Consider the following 20,805-nt stretch of genomic DNA (forward strand, 5'->3'; position numbering starts at 1 on the left):
TGAGGCCGTTTCTGAAAGTGAGGCTAAAAGACCACCTGGTCTGCTTCCCCAGCTAAACCCTGCTTACCACTCTCCAACATAAACCTTCCACTAAAGCCTGACCATTCTTCTCTCCACTCCCTGCCACATCTATCCTTTGATTTTTGCGATTTCCTTCTAATCTAGAGCTTTTCATGTCTCAAAGCCTGATTCAAACTCCACATCTTCCCGGAAACTTTTTTCTGGCTCTGATCCTTCTGTGACCGTGAAAGAGCACTTACAATTGCAGTTTTTCTTCAATTGCAGTTTTTCTTCATTACACCCTACTTTGCAAGTTCATCTTTCTGCCTACCATAAAGTGAGGACGAAAGCTGGAGTACGAACCCAGCCGTCCTCCACCAATTCTAGCAAGATGTTCAGCACACAGTAGACAATAAATAACATGGTCTTGGATTCGCTGCAAAACAAGCACTACTCCCGAAAGTAAAATGGGAGTGTTTCTCAACCCTCTCAATACCCAAAGGGCATGACTGACTGGTCGGCCAGGCTCTGGGGACTACAAGTCCTAACGGCCTGTGCGGGTCTCTGGTTACGGGGGCNTGGGGGGGGGGCTGGTTTTGCCCATAGAACAGGGCTCCAACCAGACAAGATACTGGGGTGTCTCACAGCGAAGGTCCAGGGGGCTATAACAGGCAGTATGACATTCACCTGGATGGACCGTGCACGCTTGTTATGTACGAACAGCTAAGGCAGGACGCACCATTTACTGCGGACTCTGAGGAGGCCGCCAACCGCCCGTCAAGGACTCCGACCACCGCACCAGCCGCCCGCTTCCCGCTCGCTCCTCGGGGATGACGTCAAGGCGGCCCAGGAGCATGCGTGATGCGGCCCGTGAGGGGTCCCCGGCGAGCGCAGAGCATGCGCCTCCGGGAATCTTCAGTGCGCTCTGCTGTTCACTCGCAGCCCGGGCTTGGGACTCGAATTGAGGCGTCGGAATCTATCACTCCCGCTCTGGCTTGTAGCAGAGTCGCCGGCTTTGATCACCTGCGGGCTGAGTGCGTGCCCCAGTGGCCGCATCTGCCCGAGGGTCTGTTCTGGAAGAAACCCGAGAACGAGTTGTCCTGGCGCGTGGGAGCCCCAAACCTCTCTTGTCATGGTGAAGAACAGTATCCCCAACGGGTGAGTATCCGCCGGGAGCTTCCTGGGCGGCACGGGCCCGGAGCGACAACCGGAGTCGCGAGAGGAGCGGGCGTCCCCGGGGGACAGGCTCCCTGTCCAAAGTCGAGGTGCGCCCCGTGGCCTCCGGCAGGTTTGCGCGGCGGATGACGTGGATGGGGGCGCTTATAGCGTGTATTTACTGAGATGTATTATAACTACACCTCAGTGTTATGAAGTGTATAGGCCTGACTAATGAACAGGCTAAAAGGAGTCAGCGTAGGATCTGAGATCTAATACCGGACAGTTTGTAGTTTAGAGGGATTAAAAAAATCAGCCTTAAATATTTTCAGGTTTAAAGGGAAATGGTATTGGTCTCTCAGATAGCTCAGATTAGTAGCCCCAGTCTCACATGCCACAATGCCTCAGTTNGTTGTTTTTTTTTTTTTTAAGTTGCTGTCATTTAAAGATTAGGAACTTTCACATGAAAATCGAGATTTCTGGAAAAATCAGATCTAGGAAACCAGATCTGTACACGGCAGTAGTCCGTGATTTGCAGGTCTTCTCTCTGAAGAGTAAACCTCTCCAGTTCTGTAGTCCCAGTTTCCCATCCCCCTTTAGCCCCAGCAGCACGGAAACTTAGTTTCAGTTAATTTTTTATTATTTTATCGTTTCTTTATTTGGGACATGTCTTACCTAGGTATGTCAGGCTGCCTGGCATTTGAATTTGTAACTCCAGCTGAAAAGGGTAAATGGAAGGAAGGAACTTAAGTTTGTTATATTACTTGTTTCCAGAATAAAATGTTCTATTGAGTTCAGTGAGGCAGTGCGGTGGAGGACTATTTTGTCAAAAAGTGTGGTTACCTTCCATATTGTGAACCTCAAAAGGTGCTCCAATTAAATATGCTTAGAGTCCCTTCACTTGGGGACTGCAGTTTTAGCATCTTAACAGCCTGGGTGGTCAGGGTATTTAGTGTCCTACCTCTCACCTGGGATTATGGTGAAATGTGATGGTGAAATATGAAAATGCTTTGTAAATTGTAAAGCCACTTGGAATGATTGGTAATAACATATTTTCAGGCCTAATGGTTTCAGTTGTGAAGACATAATCTACATGAAATTTAGTTTTGGTGGAACTTGTCATCAAGAAACATTGAAAAAAATTAGTCCTTGGCCAACAAATAAACATTTCATATAGGCTTAGAAAAGGGAAAGGTGGCTCTGGGGTATATTGATTGGAGGTTTCTCATAGGGTTGAGTTAGGGCTTGTAGTGAGACTTGCATTTAGATCAGTGATTCTCAACCAGGGGTGATTTTGTCCCTCAAGAGATATTTGGTTATTTGGAGTTACATTTGGTCATCACAACGTAGGGCACGGGGGTGCTACTGGCATTTAGTGGATAAGGCCAGAGATACTGCTAAATATCTATAATGCACAAGACAGCTCCCTGCAACAAATAATTATTCAGTCCCAAATGTCATTAGTGCCCAGATGAGAAACTGTGATTTAGATAGCCAGAGAGCCTGAGGAAAGGCACAAACACAGAAAGAGGAATGCACTTTTGTATTCATGGGATCCTAAGGAGACCTGAGACAATTTCCAGGTGGAATGTGTGGTGAAAGGTAAGATTCAATATACAGGGTATAAGGCTGTATGATATAGGGCCTTGAAAGAGTCTAAAAACAGATTTGAAGTTTATTCTCTAATGATATTATTTACAGAAAGATTTTATAACCGTGACGTATGGGAAAGGATAAATGGGAAAGAATCTGAAAGACAAAGGAGACACATTATGGGAGACCATTGGCAATTACCCAGTGGTGATTTTAAGTGTTAAGTTGAGAGCACAGTGGTAGGAACAAAAAGGAAGAGATGGATATAGCTGTTTCAACACCTAAGGTTAACAATGAGATTTGAGGGTTTAAGGAAAGGAAGGCGACCTACTGACTCTTCTCTTGATCTCACACCACTTTCCAGTGCTCTAATCACTGAATTTCACGATCCATCCCTTCCTAATATGTCAGCTCTATCATTGCAGCTACTCTTCCTGTTCTATGATTAACCTTCTCTTTCTCCACCTATTCTTTTATCAAATGAATAGAAAACTTACAGAACATTTTAACCTAAGAGGTGGTACAGACTAAAAATGTACAGGTTTCAAGAGGGATTCAAAACTCGGCAGGTAAAGTTTTGATGTTAAGACTGGTTTTCTGCCTCTTTGAAAACATCCCTTCCTACCAGTGACCCAATATTTAGATGGAAAATTGATCTCTTTATATATTAAATTACTAGTGATTCTGGTAAAATATTTGAGGAAAAATAATTTAATGGTTTCTTGTCCTCTTTTAAAAGTATGGCTGCTGCCTGGGTGGCTTAGTCGGTTGAGCGTCCGACTTTCGCTTAGGTCATGATCTCGCGGTTCGTGGGTTCGAGCCCCGCGTCGGGCTCTGTGCTGACTGCCAGCTCAGAGCCTGGAGCCTGTTTCAGTCTGTGACTCCCTCTCTCTCTGACCCTCCCCTGCTCACACTGTCTCTCTCTCTCTCTCCTAGAAATAAAAATAAATAAATAAAAAATAAATAAATAAATAAACATTAAAAAACATTTTTTTAAAAGTATGGCTGCTCTTACCATATAGAAGGCTTAAGAAAATTTTTTCATTTTTATGTTAAACTTTAGAAGGTTGGAAACCACTGTAGAGGGAGTACTTTGGAGTCTATCCCATCTTATCTCTCCAACTAGTGATGTGTATAACTTTGGGTAAATAATTCTATAATAATTAGTTTTAGTTTCCTTTTCTGGAGAATGGGGACAAATTTGTGCTTATTTAATGATAGGAATGTAATGAGATCTAGAGAAGAAGGTAAAAGTTTATTAAAAAATATATGTTCTTAAATACATATATAATTTTATATATATTATNTTTCTGTAGTGTACACTAAAGATTTCTACCTTCTTTAGGAGCTTAATAAAATTTTATCTGTCTGAAAACCAGAAACCCAAAAGTATTGCATTCCAGAAGCAAATGTTGGGAATTTAAATGAAGCACTGGTTTACTTAGATACCATCATTTCATTGTAGAAATATTAGTTGTGGAAATAAATGAATTGAAAAAAGTACATGTTATGGTAATGTTGGCAGCATTAGCAGATGATCTAAAATTGCTTTGATATGGTTTCCTTGTATTGTTAATGCTAAAATAACAGGTTCCAACCGGATGTCATCCAAACCAAAGATGAACATGTTTATAGAATTATCATGGTCATAATTGAATATCATTCATAATGGTGGAGTTAGGTGTGCTGTTGAGGAAGGGATAAATGTCGTAAGTATTCAAAAGCATCTTTTCCACAATGAAGAATTCCATCAAGGAAATGATCTTCTAGAAATGTCACAAGCAAAAATCTTTAGGAGTTAATGAGTTACTTAAAGGTAAAAATGAGGCCTTTTATTTAGAGATGAGGCCTTTTATTTACTTTTGATAGAAATTATTTTCTAATTTTTAAAAAAAAATTTTTGTTTAATGTTTTATTTATTTTTGAGAGAGAGACAGCATGAGCAGGGGAGGGTCAGACAGAATCAGGGTTAGCAGAGAGGGAGACACAGCATCTGAAACAGGCTCCAGGCTCTGAGCTAGCTGTCAGCACAGAGCCCAACATGGGGCTCGAACCCACGAACTGTGAGATCATGACCTGAGCTGAAGTCAGATGCTTAACCAACTGAGCCACCAGGTGCCTCTATTTTCTAATTTTTAAAGAGAAAAAAGCCTAACCCAACATCATTGCTTTGTTATTGGATTTGGGTGGCATTTGGATTGTATTTAAAAACTTGGGAAACTGTATTTTTCATTTCTAGATAAATTATCAAAATCAAATTTCTGTTTTTGCAAAGCAGAGGACTACTGGAACATAGTGATCACTCCTTTTTTGAAGGATAGTTTTGCTGGATATAGACTTCTTGGTTGGCTATAATTTTTCTTTCAGCATTTGAAATGTCACCCCATGATCTCTGACCTTAATTATTCCTAATGAGAAGTCAGCTGTTAATTGTAACTAATCAGTACATTTTTTAAATTAATTTATTTTTTATTGTTTTTTTTTTTTTTNACTAATTAGTACATTAAGTAGTGATTTTATGAAACCAAACTTGTTCAACATGAATTTAGTGTTTATGGAGCATCTCTGGTATGGCAGGCACTGTACTATGAAGAAAGACAGACCTGGTCACTCTCACATAGTTCATGATCAAGAGAGAAACCACGATTTGAAAAAAAAAAAAAAAAAATCACATAACCATGCGTGTAGTTACAAACTCTGTTAAGTGCCAGGAAGGAAGGTGAAAGGTATGTCTAAAGGGAATAGGTGAATGGATGACAGACAGTTTCCTGAGAACTGATACAGGAGCTACAAGCTGAGGATGACTGAAGGGGTGACATGGGAAAGGGGCGGAAGGAATAGCACGGAACATTGGGAGGACTGAGGAAAGGAAACCACGTAAAGCCAGACTGGGGAAGGAGAAATGGTACAGCAATGTGTTAAAATTAGAATTTATAAAAAATAACTTAGGAAATAATTACATGACAATTATTTTTAATACTAATTTCTTTACTTTGTTATTCATAAAAAGTCATCATAGATAAAGATGTTGAAAGTTAATGAACTTTACTTCTTAATTCAAGATTAAACAGAAATTAAAACAAGACCTCCAAAATAATCATGTTGAGGAAATGATTTTGTTTCCTACTTACTAAAACACTGTAGGCTTTTCATATTTTACTGTGATTATTCCCACATTTAATACCTATTACTACTTTATTTAAATCAGTGATGGTGATGTAAAATTCATAACCTATTTTCCTTCTCTTACCTAGTAACCAAGAAAAATAAAGACAAAATATTGTTTTGGGCATTGGAAGTTTATGTCAGGAGTAAATGCTACCTTATTAACTGTAGAAGTGCTGTACAGACGTAAAACCTTCCATTATTTTTGTGGGGTGTTTTTGAGGAAGGAAGCAGTAAATTAAAATTTCATGCATGATAGCACTCAGAAAACAACTAACCAACAAATTAATGCCTGTTTATTAAAGAATAATTTATTTATCATCTTGAATCATTAAAATATTTTATTATAATTGTTATTTTCATTGCAGGTGGAGGACTGTGATGCTAATTGGATATCCTCTACTTGGAACACTATTTATTGCATTTAAAGTACCTTTAAAGGGAGTATGTATATTATTTTCTTATTTTATAAGGAGAATAATTGGGACTAGTGTGATCCATGTTTACTTAATGTTATTCTTTTCTTCATCAAAATATATGAATTGTAAGTTTCCAGCAAATGTTTGATATTATGGAAGTAACAGTAAACGTTTTCACACACGTAATTATTAATTGCTCATTCTAGTGGAAGGGAGTATTTTGAGTTAATTTTTAAATAACAGCTTTATTGGTGTGTAATTCACCTCTTTAATATAAACATGGCTTTTAGTATATTCAGGAGGTTGTGCAGCTGCTACCACAATTTTGGAACATTTTCATTGCCCCTCCCTCCCCCCAAAACCCAAGCACAGTAACAGTCACTTCTCTTTCTCCTTGCTTCCATCCCCACTTCCCAGGCAACAACAAATCCCCTTTCTGTCTCCATAGATGTGACTGTTCTGGACATTTCATGTGGATGGAAAGATGTATCTGCCCTTGGTGATTGGCTTCTTTAGCATAATGTTTTCAAGATTGACCTACGTTATAGTGTATATCACACTTCATTTCTTGTTCTTGCCAAGTTAATTACTTAATGGTTCAGTTTATTTTATTGAAAACAATTTAACAAGATTAAATACTTTTTTGAGAGAAAATATCGTTAATCTTAATGTTATGTGTGGTTTTATGTTTTGACCTATTTAAAAATAATCCAGAAATAAAGATGGATAACTTTTTAGCATCTCCCTCCAATAATCAGTATTCCTTTACTTATTTGCCATATCCTTTGTGTAGCATTTCCTAAAAAAAGAAAAATCAGAAGATGTTTGAAACCCATGCCATGTTTTATATGACCTCAGATGCATGGCAGCTTTACTTTCTCCTACTTGCTCTGACATTGGGAACGTATGAGCACATAGTTCAGAGTCTTTTATGCTGGCCTCCTAATTTAACTCAGCTTTTTCTTTCATTGGTCTTTAAGTTACTTTTTTTTTTTAACATATTGAGATATAATACACATACCATAAAATTCACCCTTTTAAAGTCCATATGTAAGCGGTTTTTAATACATTCATAGAGTTGTATAATCATTGCCACCAATTCTAAATCATTTTCTTCCCCTCAAAAGGAAACCCTGTGCCCATTTCCCCTCCTGCTGGCCCCTGGCAACTGCTAGTTTACTTTCTGTAGATTTGCCTCTTCTAGACATTTTATATCATGGGGTCATAGAGTCTGTGGCCTTTGTGACTAGCTGTTTTCACTTAGCATGTTTTCAAGATTCATTCATGCTGCAGCATATGGGCAGTCCATTTCTTTTTTTTTCAAATTGAATTTATTTTTAAAATTTATTTGTATTTAGCTTTGTGGTACATTATGTTAACTGCATTTTTTCTTATTAGCCATATAATACAAAAGTCAAATCTGTTATACCATCAGCACACACCACTGAGAGCAATGACAGACAGCAGTTTCTTGCTGGCAAGTTTACAAGCACTGACCAAAACTATAGACTTAACTCCACACAATCCATATTTAACATTTGACAACATTTTTAAAATTCTGTACTTTTCTCTGTTTAATATAAACAGGGAAACTTAGAATCTTCATATCTGGGACAAAAATGAACATTTCTGGGTTAAAACTTTCACTGCTATTTTAGCCTGTGATGTTGGACAAGTAATTTAATGTTTCAAAGCCTTAGCTCCAGTGAGAACTCTACTACAAAATTATTTTTCAGTCATGGTTAATACTTTATTTCAAACAGAATTTGATGCAGAAAACAATAAAACAAGAAAACATGCCAGTGAACCAAAGCAGTATAGTCCCTTCTTGAAATGTTCTGAGTCCTCGGTGACAAGGAGTCACATCCACCCACCTGTTAACCAGTATATTATATGTGCGGACTCCCACTGCTCCAGTTCGACATAAGAGTCTGCTGAACTGCTGTTTTATTTGTAGGTCAGTGTACAGTGGACCCTCTATGAAACTTTTTTGCATTATCACGTTTACTCCTCACAACAATCCTATAATGTAAGTACTGCTTTGCTGATGGTGAGACTGAGGTTTAGAGAGGAAAGTAACTTGTCCAAATCACATAGCTAATAGTGATTAGTTGCACAGAACTGGGGTGCAAGCCAGGTTGGTCTGATGCTTGCTAAGCCTCTGATCTTACTCACAAAAGGCTTTGCTATTGTGCCAGTAGTATGTGTTCCATAACTTCCCCTGTGTGAACGGATGTGTGTTCTCACTGTACACTGCCTGTATTTTATACTTTAATTGTATAAAAGGTCTTCATTTGGATTCCCCCAAAAGCAGCCCCAGAGGCAAGGATTTGAGTTCAAGTGGTCTATTAGGGAGGTAATCCCAGTAAGCACTACTGTGGGAAGGGGGATGTGAAGCCTGGAAGCGAAGGAAAGCAATAAAGGATGTGTATTATCTCAGGTTATCACTCTGGGCAAGCTCAATCCTTCAGGGGACTCAGCCTGTAACGCCTCTGAGCTATCCAANCAGGACCCAGAGGGCTTTAATGACTTTTCTGAGGTCACCTAAGGAAGGTAATAGTGGAACTAGGACTTACACCCCTTCTTATGACTCTCGAGAGTTCTTCCCACAAGACCACAGCTGCCTCTCTGATTTGAACTTTAGGGGGACAAACAGGAAGGAGGGCTGTCACAAGACATCAAACATATTTAAACTTTTTTTGTTGTTGCTTTGCTATGAAGATGATAATATTCTCATGTATAAAGTTAAAGATGTCAACTAGAACTAATTTGATTTTTGTTGATTAAGAATTGAGTTAGAATCAAATCCATTCAACCCATTTAGTTGAATGAAGCACTTTCTAAATTTCTGAAGATGAACACAGTCTGAAGAAGTAAGTCCCTTTGGAAAGTCCTCCCACAGATTCTAAACTAAACGTTAGCTGATGTAGGAAGTTTTAACTAGGGCTTCCTTGTTGTACTTGCAAAAGCAGTGCGTATAGGCCTTGTGACTCTTTGCAGGAGATGTGAAACTCACTCTAACACTGTTCCATCCAGCATGGCAGCCACTGGCCTATGTGGCTGTTGAGCCCTGGAAGTATGCCTAATCCAGACTGAGAGGTGCTATAAGTGTAAGATGCACACCAGATATTTCAATTTTTGAAAAAGTAAAAATCTGAAGAGCTTTTAATTATGTCATGTTGAAATAACATTTTAGATTTATTGATTTAAATAAATACGTTGTTGAAATTAAATTTGCTGTCTCTTTTTCACTTTTTGAATGTGGCTATTAGAAAATTTTAAGTTCCTTGGGTGGCTTCTATTTCTATCAGACAGCACTGCTCTAAGAGTTCCAGACTCTCTTATAGAATTACAGTAGGGGTGTTTTATGCATCTGTGGAGGTCTGATGCAGCCTGGTCGATTAGATTTCAGTGCAGGTTCTTCATCCCTCAGTCTAAAGGCCCCAGGAAGCCCTGGACGTCTTAGGAAGCTGAACTGTGCTCCAAGAAAATGACCAGGAATTCCCAGTTTCTTTGAATTCTTCTAAGAGACGACAATGGCAGATTATTTTTCTAAAGCTCTTTATAACTTCATAACTTGCAGCATTTACATGTAATCATTTGTTTTGATGCTTCATACTAAGTGTTTTTACTCTTTTAAATAATAGTGCATAAATGTTTTTATACCTGTTCCCATACCCCAGCCATCTCTGATAATTGCCTTAGGATAATTTCCTAGATGTGACTATGATTAGGCTCTTCTCACAGCTCTAATTTGCCAGTGTTCTTAAAGCTATTATGGTTTTCACAGATTCTTTTTGCCTTATTATGTTTTCTCTTCCTTTTTTTTTTAATGTGAAGTATTCATATTTTACCTGTATTTTGTAAACTTACTGTTCATTTTCATTCTAGGCAGTTAATCAGAGACTTATCCCAACCTAGAAGTTTACACCAAAAGACTTGATTAGTGCAATAAAAACACTAAATGTGGAGCTTGGATTAATTATTGATCTAACATACACCACAAGATATTATGAAGTTAAGGTAAAGTTACAAATGTATTTTTTTTTTTACCGTATATATGTCTTAAAGTATTAAAAAATACTACATTTAGAAAGTGAATTGATGGGGGGGAGGGGGGAGAGAGGCATGGAGGAGGGCGCTTGTGGGGATGAGCACTGGGTGTTATATGGAAACCAACTTGACAATAAACTATTTGTAAGAAAAAAAAAAAAAAGAAAGTGAATTGATGGTGCCTGGGTGGCTCAGTCAGATGAGCATCTGATTCCTGATTTGGGCTCAGGTTGTGATGCCAGGGTCGTGGGATTGAGCCCCCTGTCAGTTCTTAAGACTCTCTCTGTCTCTCCCTCTACCCATCTCCCCCTGCTTGTTCTCTCCTTCTCTTTCTCTAAAATTAAAAAAAATTTTTTAATTTAAAAAGTTAAATTTATTTATTTTCAGAGACAGAGACAGCATGAGTTGGGGAGGGGCAGAAGGAGGGAGAGACAGAGAATCCCAAGCAGGCCCTGCACCGCCAATGCAGAGGTTGAGTTGGGGCTGTAACCCATGAAACCACGAGACCATGACCTGAGCTGAAACCAAGAGTCAGATGCTTTAATCAACTGAGCAACCCAGGTGCCCCCCCACAAATTTTTTTTAAAAAGTGAGTTGAGATATTCTCTTGGTTATTTTAATATAAATTTTATAATTTCCCATGTGTAATCTCTTAGAAATCTTAATTCTTCACATAATCATATAATACCATTTTTCTAAATGAGAGCTAGCAAGCGAGCAGGGGAGGGGCAGAGAGAGACTCTCAAGCAGGCTCCAAGCTGATATTGTGGGGCTCAATCTCATGAGCCATGAGATCATGAGCTGAGCCAAAATTAGGAGTCAGTCACTTAACCAACTGAGAGGACCCAGGCTCTGCTAAAACCTTGTTGTAGAGGAAAATAACTCTTGAACCTCGTTATTCAGTTGGATTGGTGCCATCAAAGATGTCATCTGTCATTCCTTCCCTGATTAGGTGGGATTTTGTCTTGGATATCTTGCTGCCATGTCATATTTCAACATACATGTAACCAAACATACCATTATTTCTTTACTTCCACACCACTCCTTCCCAAAAATACAAAATGGCAAACTCTTTAACTTTCCTGTTTCTCCTGAAAGCACCACTGTTAAGCCTATCAGTGAAGTTCAAATCCCTTGAGTCCTGTCTTCCTGATATCCTACATCAGGTCAAGGGCTAAAACGTATAGATTTTTTTCTTCTAAAATGCGTCTCATATTCTCCAGGTCTTTTACCTGAGCATTCAGCAGCTAGTTGCTTTTATTCTTCTTTGACTAATTGTGCCTAAATGCAATGTTCATGCCCATTCCTGGTCCTTTCTAAAAGAATTTTTAAAAATCTTCAGTTCTCTCTGCCCTCTCCGTTGTTTTTAATGTGTTTCATCTAAGCTCTCCGTGTTTTTCAAGGCCAAATTTAATCCGGTCCCCTTCTCACAATACTCTTCTCTGTTTCCTACAACAAACCATCTCTTCACTCTCTCATGAACTTTCTTGATTCTGTAATAGCAAGACTAAAAATGACTAAAGGTCCATTAATTGGGGTCTGGATATTAAATTTTTAAAACACTATAGGTAATATCATGCAGGCATGGAAAAGAGGATTTTGGTCTATGAGTGTCGACATAGGGCAGAAGAGCTGGGAGAAGCCCCTCTGAGGCACACCAGGCCTTCAGTGAGTGCAAGACAGTTGCTCCCCAAAGACAGATAGCAAGGCAGACAGAAATTCTGAGGCATGGAAATCTGACCAAAACAGAAACCCTTGGGGAATGCTGTGTAAGAGAAAGAGTAAGCTTTGTAAATTGCACTTGAGCTGGCCCACTGGGATGGTTTGCCAAATGGCATTCAGGCCAAAGATGACAACTTACCTGAGAGACAGCAGAAGGAACTCCATGGGATGCTGAAGTAGTGGCATTACCAGGAAGCTTGTTGGAAATGGAGAACCTCAGCCTCACCACAGACCTACTGAATCATTTTTTATTAAAATTAATATCTATTTTGGGGTATCTGGGTGGCTTAAGTCTGTTAGGTGGCCACCTCTTGATTTCAGCTCAGGTCGTGATCTCGTGCTTCGTGAGTTGGAGCTCCCATGTTGGGCTCTGCAATAACAATGCAGAGTCTGCTTGGGATTCTTTCTCTGCCCCTCCCCTGCTTGTGCTCTCTCTCTCTCTCAAAATAAGTAAAAACTTTTAAAAAATTAGTAGTAAAAAAAAATTAGTAGTAATTCTTAGGTGAGTTACATACACATTTTGATAAGCATGACACTTAAGGTGCTTTCTAATCCTTAAAATTTTACTTAAGTAATGTGTGTGACCAGGTGCTGAGTGGTGGACTATACAGAAACTAAATACATGATCCAAGAAGGAAAAGATGAATGAAGGAATCTAAGGAGGCGCCACTGAAGAATCAGGAGTTGAGCTGGTCCTTAAAAGCTGGAGGAAGATATAGGTCAGGTCAAGCATTAAAAAATAAGGATACCGAACCAGAAATAATCATATGGACCAGATGTCCTGGCAATGGAGACAGAGATTCACTAGGATTGTTACCTTAGTTCCTGCTAAAATACCCCTTAGGCCACGTTTTCAGAAAGAAAGAAGTCACTTAATCTTCCTCTGAGGAACTTAACTCAGACACTGAACTCAGAGCTTGACTAGAATGAATAGAATGGTCTGAGTGTTCTAATACAGGCCCAGGTAAAGAGCTGCCCTAGCACAAAGAAGAAGTTTATTCTGACTTGGAGACGTGAAGAAGACTTCACTGAAGGCATTTGAGCTGAGCTTTGAAGGTAGAGTGGGGCAAAGGTGTTCCAAATTGAGCAAACAACCTGAACAGTGTTGGGTGAAGAAGCAGTCTACACTATCTTGAGTGTAGGTAATGTCAGAGAGACAGAGTGGGATGTAAGCCTGGAGAGAGCTTATAGGCATGGATCAGAAAGCTTGAATGTCTGTTGAAGAGTTGGACCTTATTTTGTAGGCAATGGAAAGCCACCAGCAATTTTAGTTAGGAAGCAATGTGATAAACCCTCCTTTTAAAAAATATATATGTATTTATTTTGATGAGGGGAAGGGACAGAAGGAGAGGTAGAGAGAGAAACCCATGTAGGCTCCATGTTGTCAGCACTGAGCCTGATGTACCATGAGATCATGACCTGAACTGATACCAAGAGTCAGACGCTTCATCAACTGAGCAACCCAGGCACTCAAAACCTGCTTTTTATAAAACCTATTGTGGCTTTAATAGGTTGGAGATATGACCACCATTCCTGGTATCAGGTCTTTCCTGAGGTGATAATAAAATTGGAAAGGAGAATCAGAATGAAAAATGTTGTGAAGGCCAAGTGGGCGGGTGCTGTTGATGAAGTTGATTCTTGTCCTCTTTACTTGAGGCAGTTGGTGGTGGTAAATTATGATACAATTCAGGCAGGGCAGGTTTAGGAGGAGAACCTAAACCTAGTTCGATTTAGGTCACACCATTCCCTACCTAGCTCTCAAGGATTGCCTCCCCCTTCTCCTTAGAACTTCATTATAAGGGATGATGTTGTTTCTTAGGTGACTATGTCTCATTTGTCATCGACTGATCCGTATTCTCTGGTGAGCTTTGTTTTCAACACACATTCAGTAGTGATATTAAAACGTCAAGTGCCAATGAGGGTGATGCCATCACTGTATCCTTGACTTAAATTTAAAATAGAGAAATGCAAGGAGCACCTGCATAACTCAGTTGGTTGAATGTCCGAGTTCGGCTTAGGTCATGATCTCACGGGTTGTGGGCTCAAGCCCCACATTGGGGTTCATGCTGATGGTGCAAAGCCTGCTTGGTATTCTCTCTCTCTCCCTCTCTCTGCCCCTTCCACGCTCTCTCTTGTTCTCTCAAAATAAATAAATAAACTTTAAAATAAAGTAAGAGAAATGCAAAAGGTATAGTCTTAAATGCACATGTACAGTCTTAAATGACAGTTTTCTAAAGAGAAGGTTCATGGAGGTACTCCTTTCCCCATTACTAAAAAGTCCATCATACCTGTGATAAAACCAATTGTATTCAGTTGTATTAGATTCATGTACAATAAAAACTTGGGTAGTTAACTACACATTGTTCTAAACACATAAAATGAAGAAAATAGACACATGTTCTCTTAGGAGATCTACCATTTTGGAATATAAGGCTAATTTGCAAGCTGCTAGAGCATCCTGATTTAGGCTGTGGAAAGAAGTAGCAGATTGATGACACCTTGAAAGTAATGACATTTTTAAAAAAGAATATTCCTTGTCAAGATAAGTGGACTGTAATTTATAGGAAACACACTTTATGTTTTAGTTAAGGAGACACTGTGGTGGGTTCAATGATTGTGCCCACTGCTTCACTCCTCTGTGTATTGGAATCCATCATCCATGTCCTTTGCCATATGACCTAGCCATTCCTCCCAGTGTTTCTCCGACTTGCTCATTTTGGGCTTGGTCACATGACTTATTTGTGGTCAAGAGAATGTGGATGGAAGGGAGAGGGGCCTGTCCTGGCCAAGGCTATGAGAAGCCTCCCATGTTTCCTCTTACTCTCTTGTGTCCCTGCCATTCATTTTTCATAACAGAATACAAGATACATGGAACAGACCTGACCCAGATCTAACTGCTGGAGGAGAGCTGCCCAGCTGACATGCAGACCCACGGACATGAGAATCAGCATTTACTGTGGTAAGCCAGGGAAACTTTAAGGTTGTTTTAAAACAACCTTTTATTTAAAAGATAAAACTCACACAAACTGAAATGAATCATGGTTAGTGAACACAACTAACTATAAGCAACTGTCCTGTTCTAACAAGATAGCAACTATTAGAATCTGAATCAGAGAGGGACCAGGCCAATCTGGGTGAAATTCAGTTCATCTTTCAAGCTGACAATAAATAAGAATATATTTTAATAGTAATTTTAATATAATAATATGATAATTTTTGTGAGCTATTAAGCTAACCTTTAATATTCAAATTTACAATCTGATTATAGGATATAATCATCAAAATTATCTTTCTATAAAAAGATATTATAGGATATATATAGGATATATATCTCTCTTTATATAGGAAGATATCCTATAATAATTGAATCCAGATTAAATTTTCTGAAGGTCTTTCATCATGCATCTTGGCCTGAACAATAGGCTCTGCCTTCCCAAAAAAGGCAGCAAGACCTGAGGAATAAAGTGAAATTCTGAGCTGAGATCTTAAAGAATAAGGTTTAAGAATAATGTTTTCATTTCATATATAATAAATAATAGCAAGATGTTATAGTATCTATAGCTGTTTTTAAATCCCCCCTCAATACAAAGACAAAAGATTATTGCCTGTGTTTTTTTTAGCTTTTTAAAAAAATTTTTTTAATGTTTTTTATTTATTTTTGAGAGTCAGAGAGAGAGCGCGAGCAGGGGAGGGTCAGAGAGAGGGAGAGACAGAATCTGAAGACAGGTTCCAGGCTCTGAGCTAGCTGCCAGCACAGAGTCCGACGTGGGGCTCGAGCTCATGAACCATGAGATCATGACCTGAGCTGAAGTTGGACGTTTAATGGACTGAGCCACTCAGGCACCCCTTTTTAGCTTTGAACATATTTTTAGAAGTGTGCTGTCCAGTGGAGTAGTGACTAGTCGTACATGGCTGTTCATCACTTGAAACTTAGCTAGTCCTGATTCAGATGTGCTATAACTGCTGAGTACACACAACAGGCTTCAATATGAAAAAAACAAATGTTAATAATTGATATATATTTTTTTACAAATAGTTTATTTTCAAGTTGGTTTCCATATAACACCCAGTACTCATCCCCACAAGTGCCCTCCTCCATGCCCATCCCCCCTTTCCCCCCACATCCATCAGTCCTCAGTTTGTTCTCAGTATTCAAGAGTCTCTCATGGTTTGCCTCTCTCCCTCTCCCCCACTGTTTCCCCCTTGGTCCTCCGTTAACTACATGTTGAAATGATAATACCTTGGATACAGTCACTTTCTTAAACTCTTCTTAGTTCCCTACTCTGCACAATCTCTTCCTTGCAGAGATTTTGACCAATACAACATCAAAATGAGGTATAGTTTTAAAAACTTTTATTTATATTGCATTTTATATTTATTATTAATTTAAGAATCAGATAAGGTGAAAATTTCCTCTCTTTCGCTCTCTTTCTCTCTCGCACAGACACACACACTTCATTCTTTTGTCTACAGAAGTAATCATTTCTGATGTGGTCCATAGAAAAAAGTTTCCCACCTTTTAAAGGAATGGAGAAACTAAGTTTAGGTGGATGGCCAGGAAGGAATGGTAATCATTTATAATTCGTGGCCAATTCGGTATTAAAATCAGTTGACAGTGACCCATTTTATTTAGGCTTATTCATACAGAATGACCCAAAGCAGATTCCTGAATCTGTCACAAAACCATCTTTCCCTCCAACAGAAATGAGACTAGGTTGTGCCTGCTGATCATCTCCATGATTTGAGACTTAAAACAAGTGGAATTTGGCTCCCAGATACCTTAATGCATTTGTTTTGGACCCAGGCCATAAGACAGAAATGGAAAAGAAAAGATTTCCATGTTTATTGAAGGAAACTTGTGGATTATAATTCCAACTTGCTGAGGGACAGTGTTTCTAGAAAAGAGAAAGCAATAAACTTGAGACAGAAGATATGAATTTGAATATCCACTCTACCATCTACTAGTTTGTATGACCCTCATTTATAAAATGGAAATGGTACTTACACCCTCATGGGGTTTTTTAAGAATCAGAATAGAGAATGTGCATGACAGGGCTTTGTGTTGTAGACATAAGGAAGAAAGGAGCTGCTGTTGGCTCTATTTATATGACTTTTTATTTTCATCAGTATCATCAACTACTATTTATTTGATGCAGAACTGCTATGCAGTGGGCAAGCATTATAATTAAGAAGCCAGGAATATGGGGAATCCTTGATTAGCATCATATGCCACGTATATCACCATGCAAAGTATGTGAACAGAGTATTGGTGTTGCCATGACAGCCTTTGTGGACTTAAACCAGTTATTAAATCACAAGTCCATCAGGGAACAGGTCATCTGTCTACTTCCCTTTCTACCATGCCTGTGATCCCTGTATTCATAGAGTTCAGTGTGTGCTTAGAAGTTATAAGGAGACTATCTAGTATATTTGGGAGAGAAAATAAGGGTTAAGTGAATTGCAGGCTTTAGGTCAGCCACTTGGGCAAGTGACTTATCGTCTCTGAGCCTCAGTCTCTGTTTCTGTGAAATGGGAGTGGTAGTGGCTCTCCTCAGATTATTTTAGGGATTGAATAAGAAAATGGACTTAATGCATGGGAGCACAGAATATGGGACACAACAAATGCTCCATAAATACTAGCTGTGACAACACCACTACCACTAATAGAAAGAGTTTCAGCATGCCCAAACTTGGCTTCTCATTACTAATCAAAGTACAACAAGTTCAATTTTGAGTAGCAGAAAAGAGAAAGTTCCTGTCCTCAGCTTCATTAAGCTTGTATTCACCTGGATGTTGTTAAAAAAAAAAAAATGACTTGGTTATTCAAGAGATATAAGGGCATTTGGCTTCCAGTTTGTGGGAAAGCTTTTCCTCCCCCACCCCCACCTCCACCCTGCATCCACTCAACAGTTGTCCCCAGATCTAGAGATGGGAGTTTGGGACAACTTCAGAGTAACACATCACCACTCCATGCTCCTCAACAGGTAACTCTTATAGCAGCCATTAAAGGAAGAAGGTACAGGGCCTTTCCATGTTTCTGTGACAAGGTCCATAGCTGCTGCTTCTCCCACAAAATAGTCTATGGAATAAGGAAAGAGAACCCATTCTTGTGTGACAGGAGTGGCAACAACACTTGCAGATCTGGTTCCTGGCACACTTTGATGAGTAAATGCCATGGCAGTGAAAAGGCATGTTAAACCCTGTGACAGTAAAACATGGCATGGCTTTAAAACTCAATGGATATCTTATGGTGCAATTGATTAGCATATTTGGCTATTAAATAGAAGGTTGATGGTTTGAACCTACCTAGGGATGGTCTTGTCTCCAGCTAATTTCTGGGTGGGGAAAATATTCTGGAATTAGTGGCAATGGTTGCACAACACTTGTATATGCTAAATGCAATGGAATCATACATATTAAAATGGTGAACTCTATTATATGTATTTTTACTACAATAAAAATAAAAGCCCAATAGAGACATCGAAGGATGCATTTTCCAGACTCTTCACTGTAATTGAATTTTCTTCCTGACATGTATACCTATTATGGAGCATGTCCTGATATCTGAGTGCCTATATGTCACATCAGCTTTTTAAAAAAATCTCAGATCTGGAGGTCCCATTCTCTAGCATTTTGGCATCACCAAGGAATATATAACTCATCCACATCCCCGTTTTGGATTGGCTCAAGTATTAACTACATAAGCACATAAATTCCCTTGTGAGACTCTTTGGCCCTAGCACATATTTGTCTGGTCTAGGAAATTCTCCTGTGTGAACAGCAGGCTGGGAATGAGATGTGTGTTTGCCCTTTCCAGAGGCAGTATATGGTGTTCTTAATAAATGGTCAACAGGAGTTGTACTTCATGAGTACAGCTGAACCGGTTCCTGAGATTCTTCTTTTAGCCAGCACAGCCTCCCAGTGCAGGAATCAGGACCCTCAGTTCTTCCAGACAACGTCAGGATTGTTTTGTTTTTTTTTTTTTTTGTAAAGCAAAGATCATGAAAGGCAGCAGGCCTTGAAGACCTACACAAGCACAGAGTATAAAAGAGAAAAGGGGAGATGGGAAGGACTCACAAAAGAGACGAAGTCTGCCGGGTAGTCCTTGAGGCAGGTGGTGGTGAATACCTCCCATGGAAAGGCTGCTGCAAAAGCCAGGGAAGCTTCATGCTGGTCAAGACTGGCCTTGATGAGCAAGGATGACCTTGTACACCACTGTGGAGGAAACTTCTCCCTGGACAAGTTTTTTTCTCACTCCAGCCAGCAGATTGCAGCTGCTCCTGCTATACCATGTCTTTCCAGAAATATGAAGGCTTGTGAAAGATAAACAAGCCTATGATGGCCACTGCAACCAGGATCAGGGAGAAGAGAACCATGAGGAAGACATATGTGGAGTGGGAGAGAGGTGTGGACAACGGCTGCTCAGCAGGGATCATGTTGGTCAGGTTCAGCATGTAGCCCAGAGTCCATCCGACACTGCTACTGTGGATCTGCAAACAGGGGGGAAAGGCTGTTGTTTCTGGCCCCAAGGTTCAATGAGCTTTCACACAATCCCATCCAAAACACTGAGCAACAGCAGGTAGAGAGCGCCACATCCAGTTCTCTAAATGGATCATGTTTACATTCTAAGCTGGGAATATGGTTGTGGGGAAAGTGGAGCCAGAGCAAGTGATTAAAGGGAGTTGGGGAGCCTCAATGCTATATTCCTGAAAGTCAGAAGGGAATTTGGTGAATAACTGCTCAATTCTCCTGCTTCTGCCAAGAAGAACTTACAAAGTTCTCTGGTCAAAGGATAAGAGAAAGAAGACTATTTCTGGTCTTTTACTTCTATGTCAGGCCCAGGAACTTCATCCATATGTAACCAGGACATCTTTATGATTCAAGAGGAAAGACTAGGGAATAATCCCAGCAAGTCCATGTTACAGTGGGGAGTTGGAAGACTGTACACATGCATGAGAAAGGATTCTTATTAAAGATAAAACATGCCCTGGGCCTGCCATCTTGGAATATTTTCCAGTCACCTCAAAATATACTGGGATATAGATAGTCTATGAATAAATAATTTTGAAAATGTTTTTATTACATGAGTTGTGCATGGTCATGGTGGAAAAATGAGGATGTACAGAAAATCCTAAAAAAGAAAATTAAAACTACTTCTATTTGACCACTCAGAATTTGGTGCTATTACTTTTTTGTGCTGTGGCTTCCCAGACTTCTCTGTGCATATTTTTTTTAAACAACATGGAATTAAGTTGTATATAGAATTATTCACTTAACAGTACCATGTAAACATCATCTCGTGTCTCAAGGAATCATCACTGGCATGAACTGCCTTATATGTATATTTTTACCCACTTTATCCAATTATTTATAAATCCTAGAAATGGAGTAATTAGATAAAGTGATGTGCATATTTCAAGGCTTTTAGCACATATTGCCAAAAGTCTCCCCAAAGGTTGTGCCAATTTACATTCCAACCAGTTTCCATCTGGAAATGTTCCTCTCCCCTAAACCTTTACCAGTACTGAGAATTAATAATTTGTAAAAGGCACACTTCTTGGGGTGGGGGGGCAGGAACCTTATTAGCTGACTTCCCTTCATGGAGGCGGAGTGGGGGCAAGATCAAGGAAGAATCCAAAGTTAGAGGAGCTACCACTTAGGGTTTAGAAATCCTAGCTCATTCACCAAAGTTCAGAGA

General features: G+C 39.4%; 2 protein-coding genes across 6 annotated transcripts in view; one reads left to right on the forward strand and one right to left on the reverse strand.

Annotated features, from left to right (window-relative positions):
• The first annotated feature begins 830 nt into the window (after window positions 1–830).
• Window positions 831–19,176, forward strand: LOC144244980 (uncharacterized). Its single transcript, XM_077780363.1, has 6 exons — window positions 831–895; window positions 943–1,158; window positions 6,282–6,357; window positions 10,224–10,355; window positions 14,964–15,066; window positions 19,101–19,176. The coding sequence occupies exons 1-4, from the start codon at window positions 831–833 to the stop codon at window positions 10,251–10,253; spliced, it is 387 nt and encodes a 128-aa protein (XP_077636489.1). The 3' UTR covers window positions 10,254–10,355; window positions 14,964–15,066; window positions 19,101–19,176.
• ENTPD1 (ectonucleoside triphosphate diphosphohydrolase 1) overlaps window positions 16,927–20,805 on the reverse strand; it is a 29,636-nt gene continuing 25,757 nt past the window's right edge. The window contains exons 7-9 of one of the 5 annotated variants that reach the window (XR_013338876.1): window positions 19,185–19,597; window positions 18,414–18,442; window positions 16,927–17,002 (exon numbers count right to left, since the gene is read on the reverse strand). Coding sequence is in view for 1 of the 5 variants with exons in the window: in XM_077779457.1 (XP_077635583.1) it covers window positions 19,391–19,597 (207 nt within the window). In the remaining 4 variants the exon portion in view is untranslated. Of the gene's footprint in view, window positions 19,598–20,805 lie in introns of all 5 variants that reach the window. The other 4 variants (XR_013338874.1, XR_013338872.1, XR_013338871.1 and 1 more) reach the window with 4 other exon arrangements.

The sequence above is a fragment of the Crocuta crocuta genome, unplaced genomic scaffold, assembly GCF_008692635.1.
Source record: "Crocuta crocuta isolate KB4526 unplaced genomic scaffold, BGI_CrCroc_1.0 scaffold170, whole genome shotgun sequence".
Classification (NCBI taxonomy): Eukaryota; Metazoa; Chordata; class Mammalia; order Carnivora; family Hyaenidae; genus Crocuta; species Crocuta crocuta.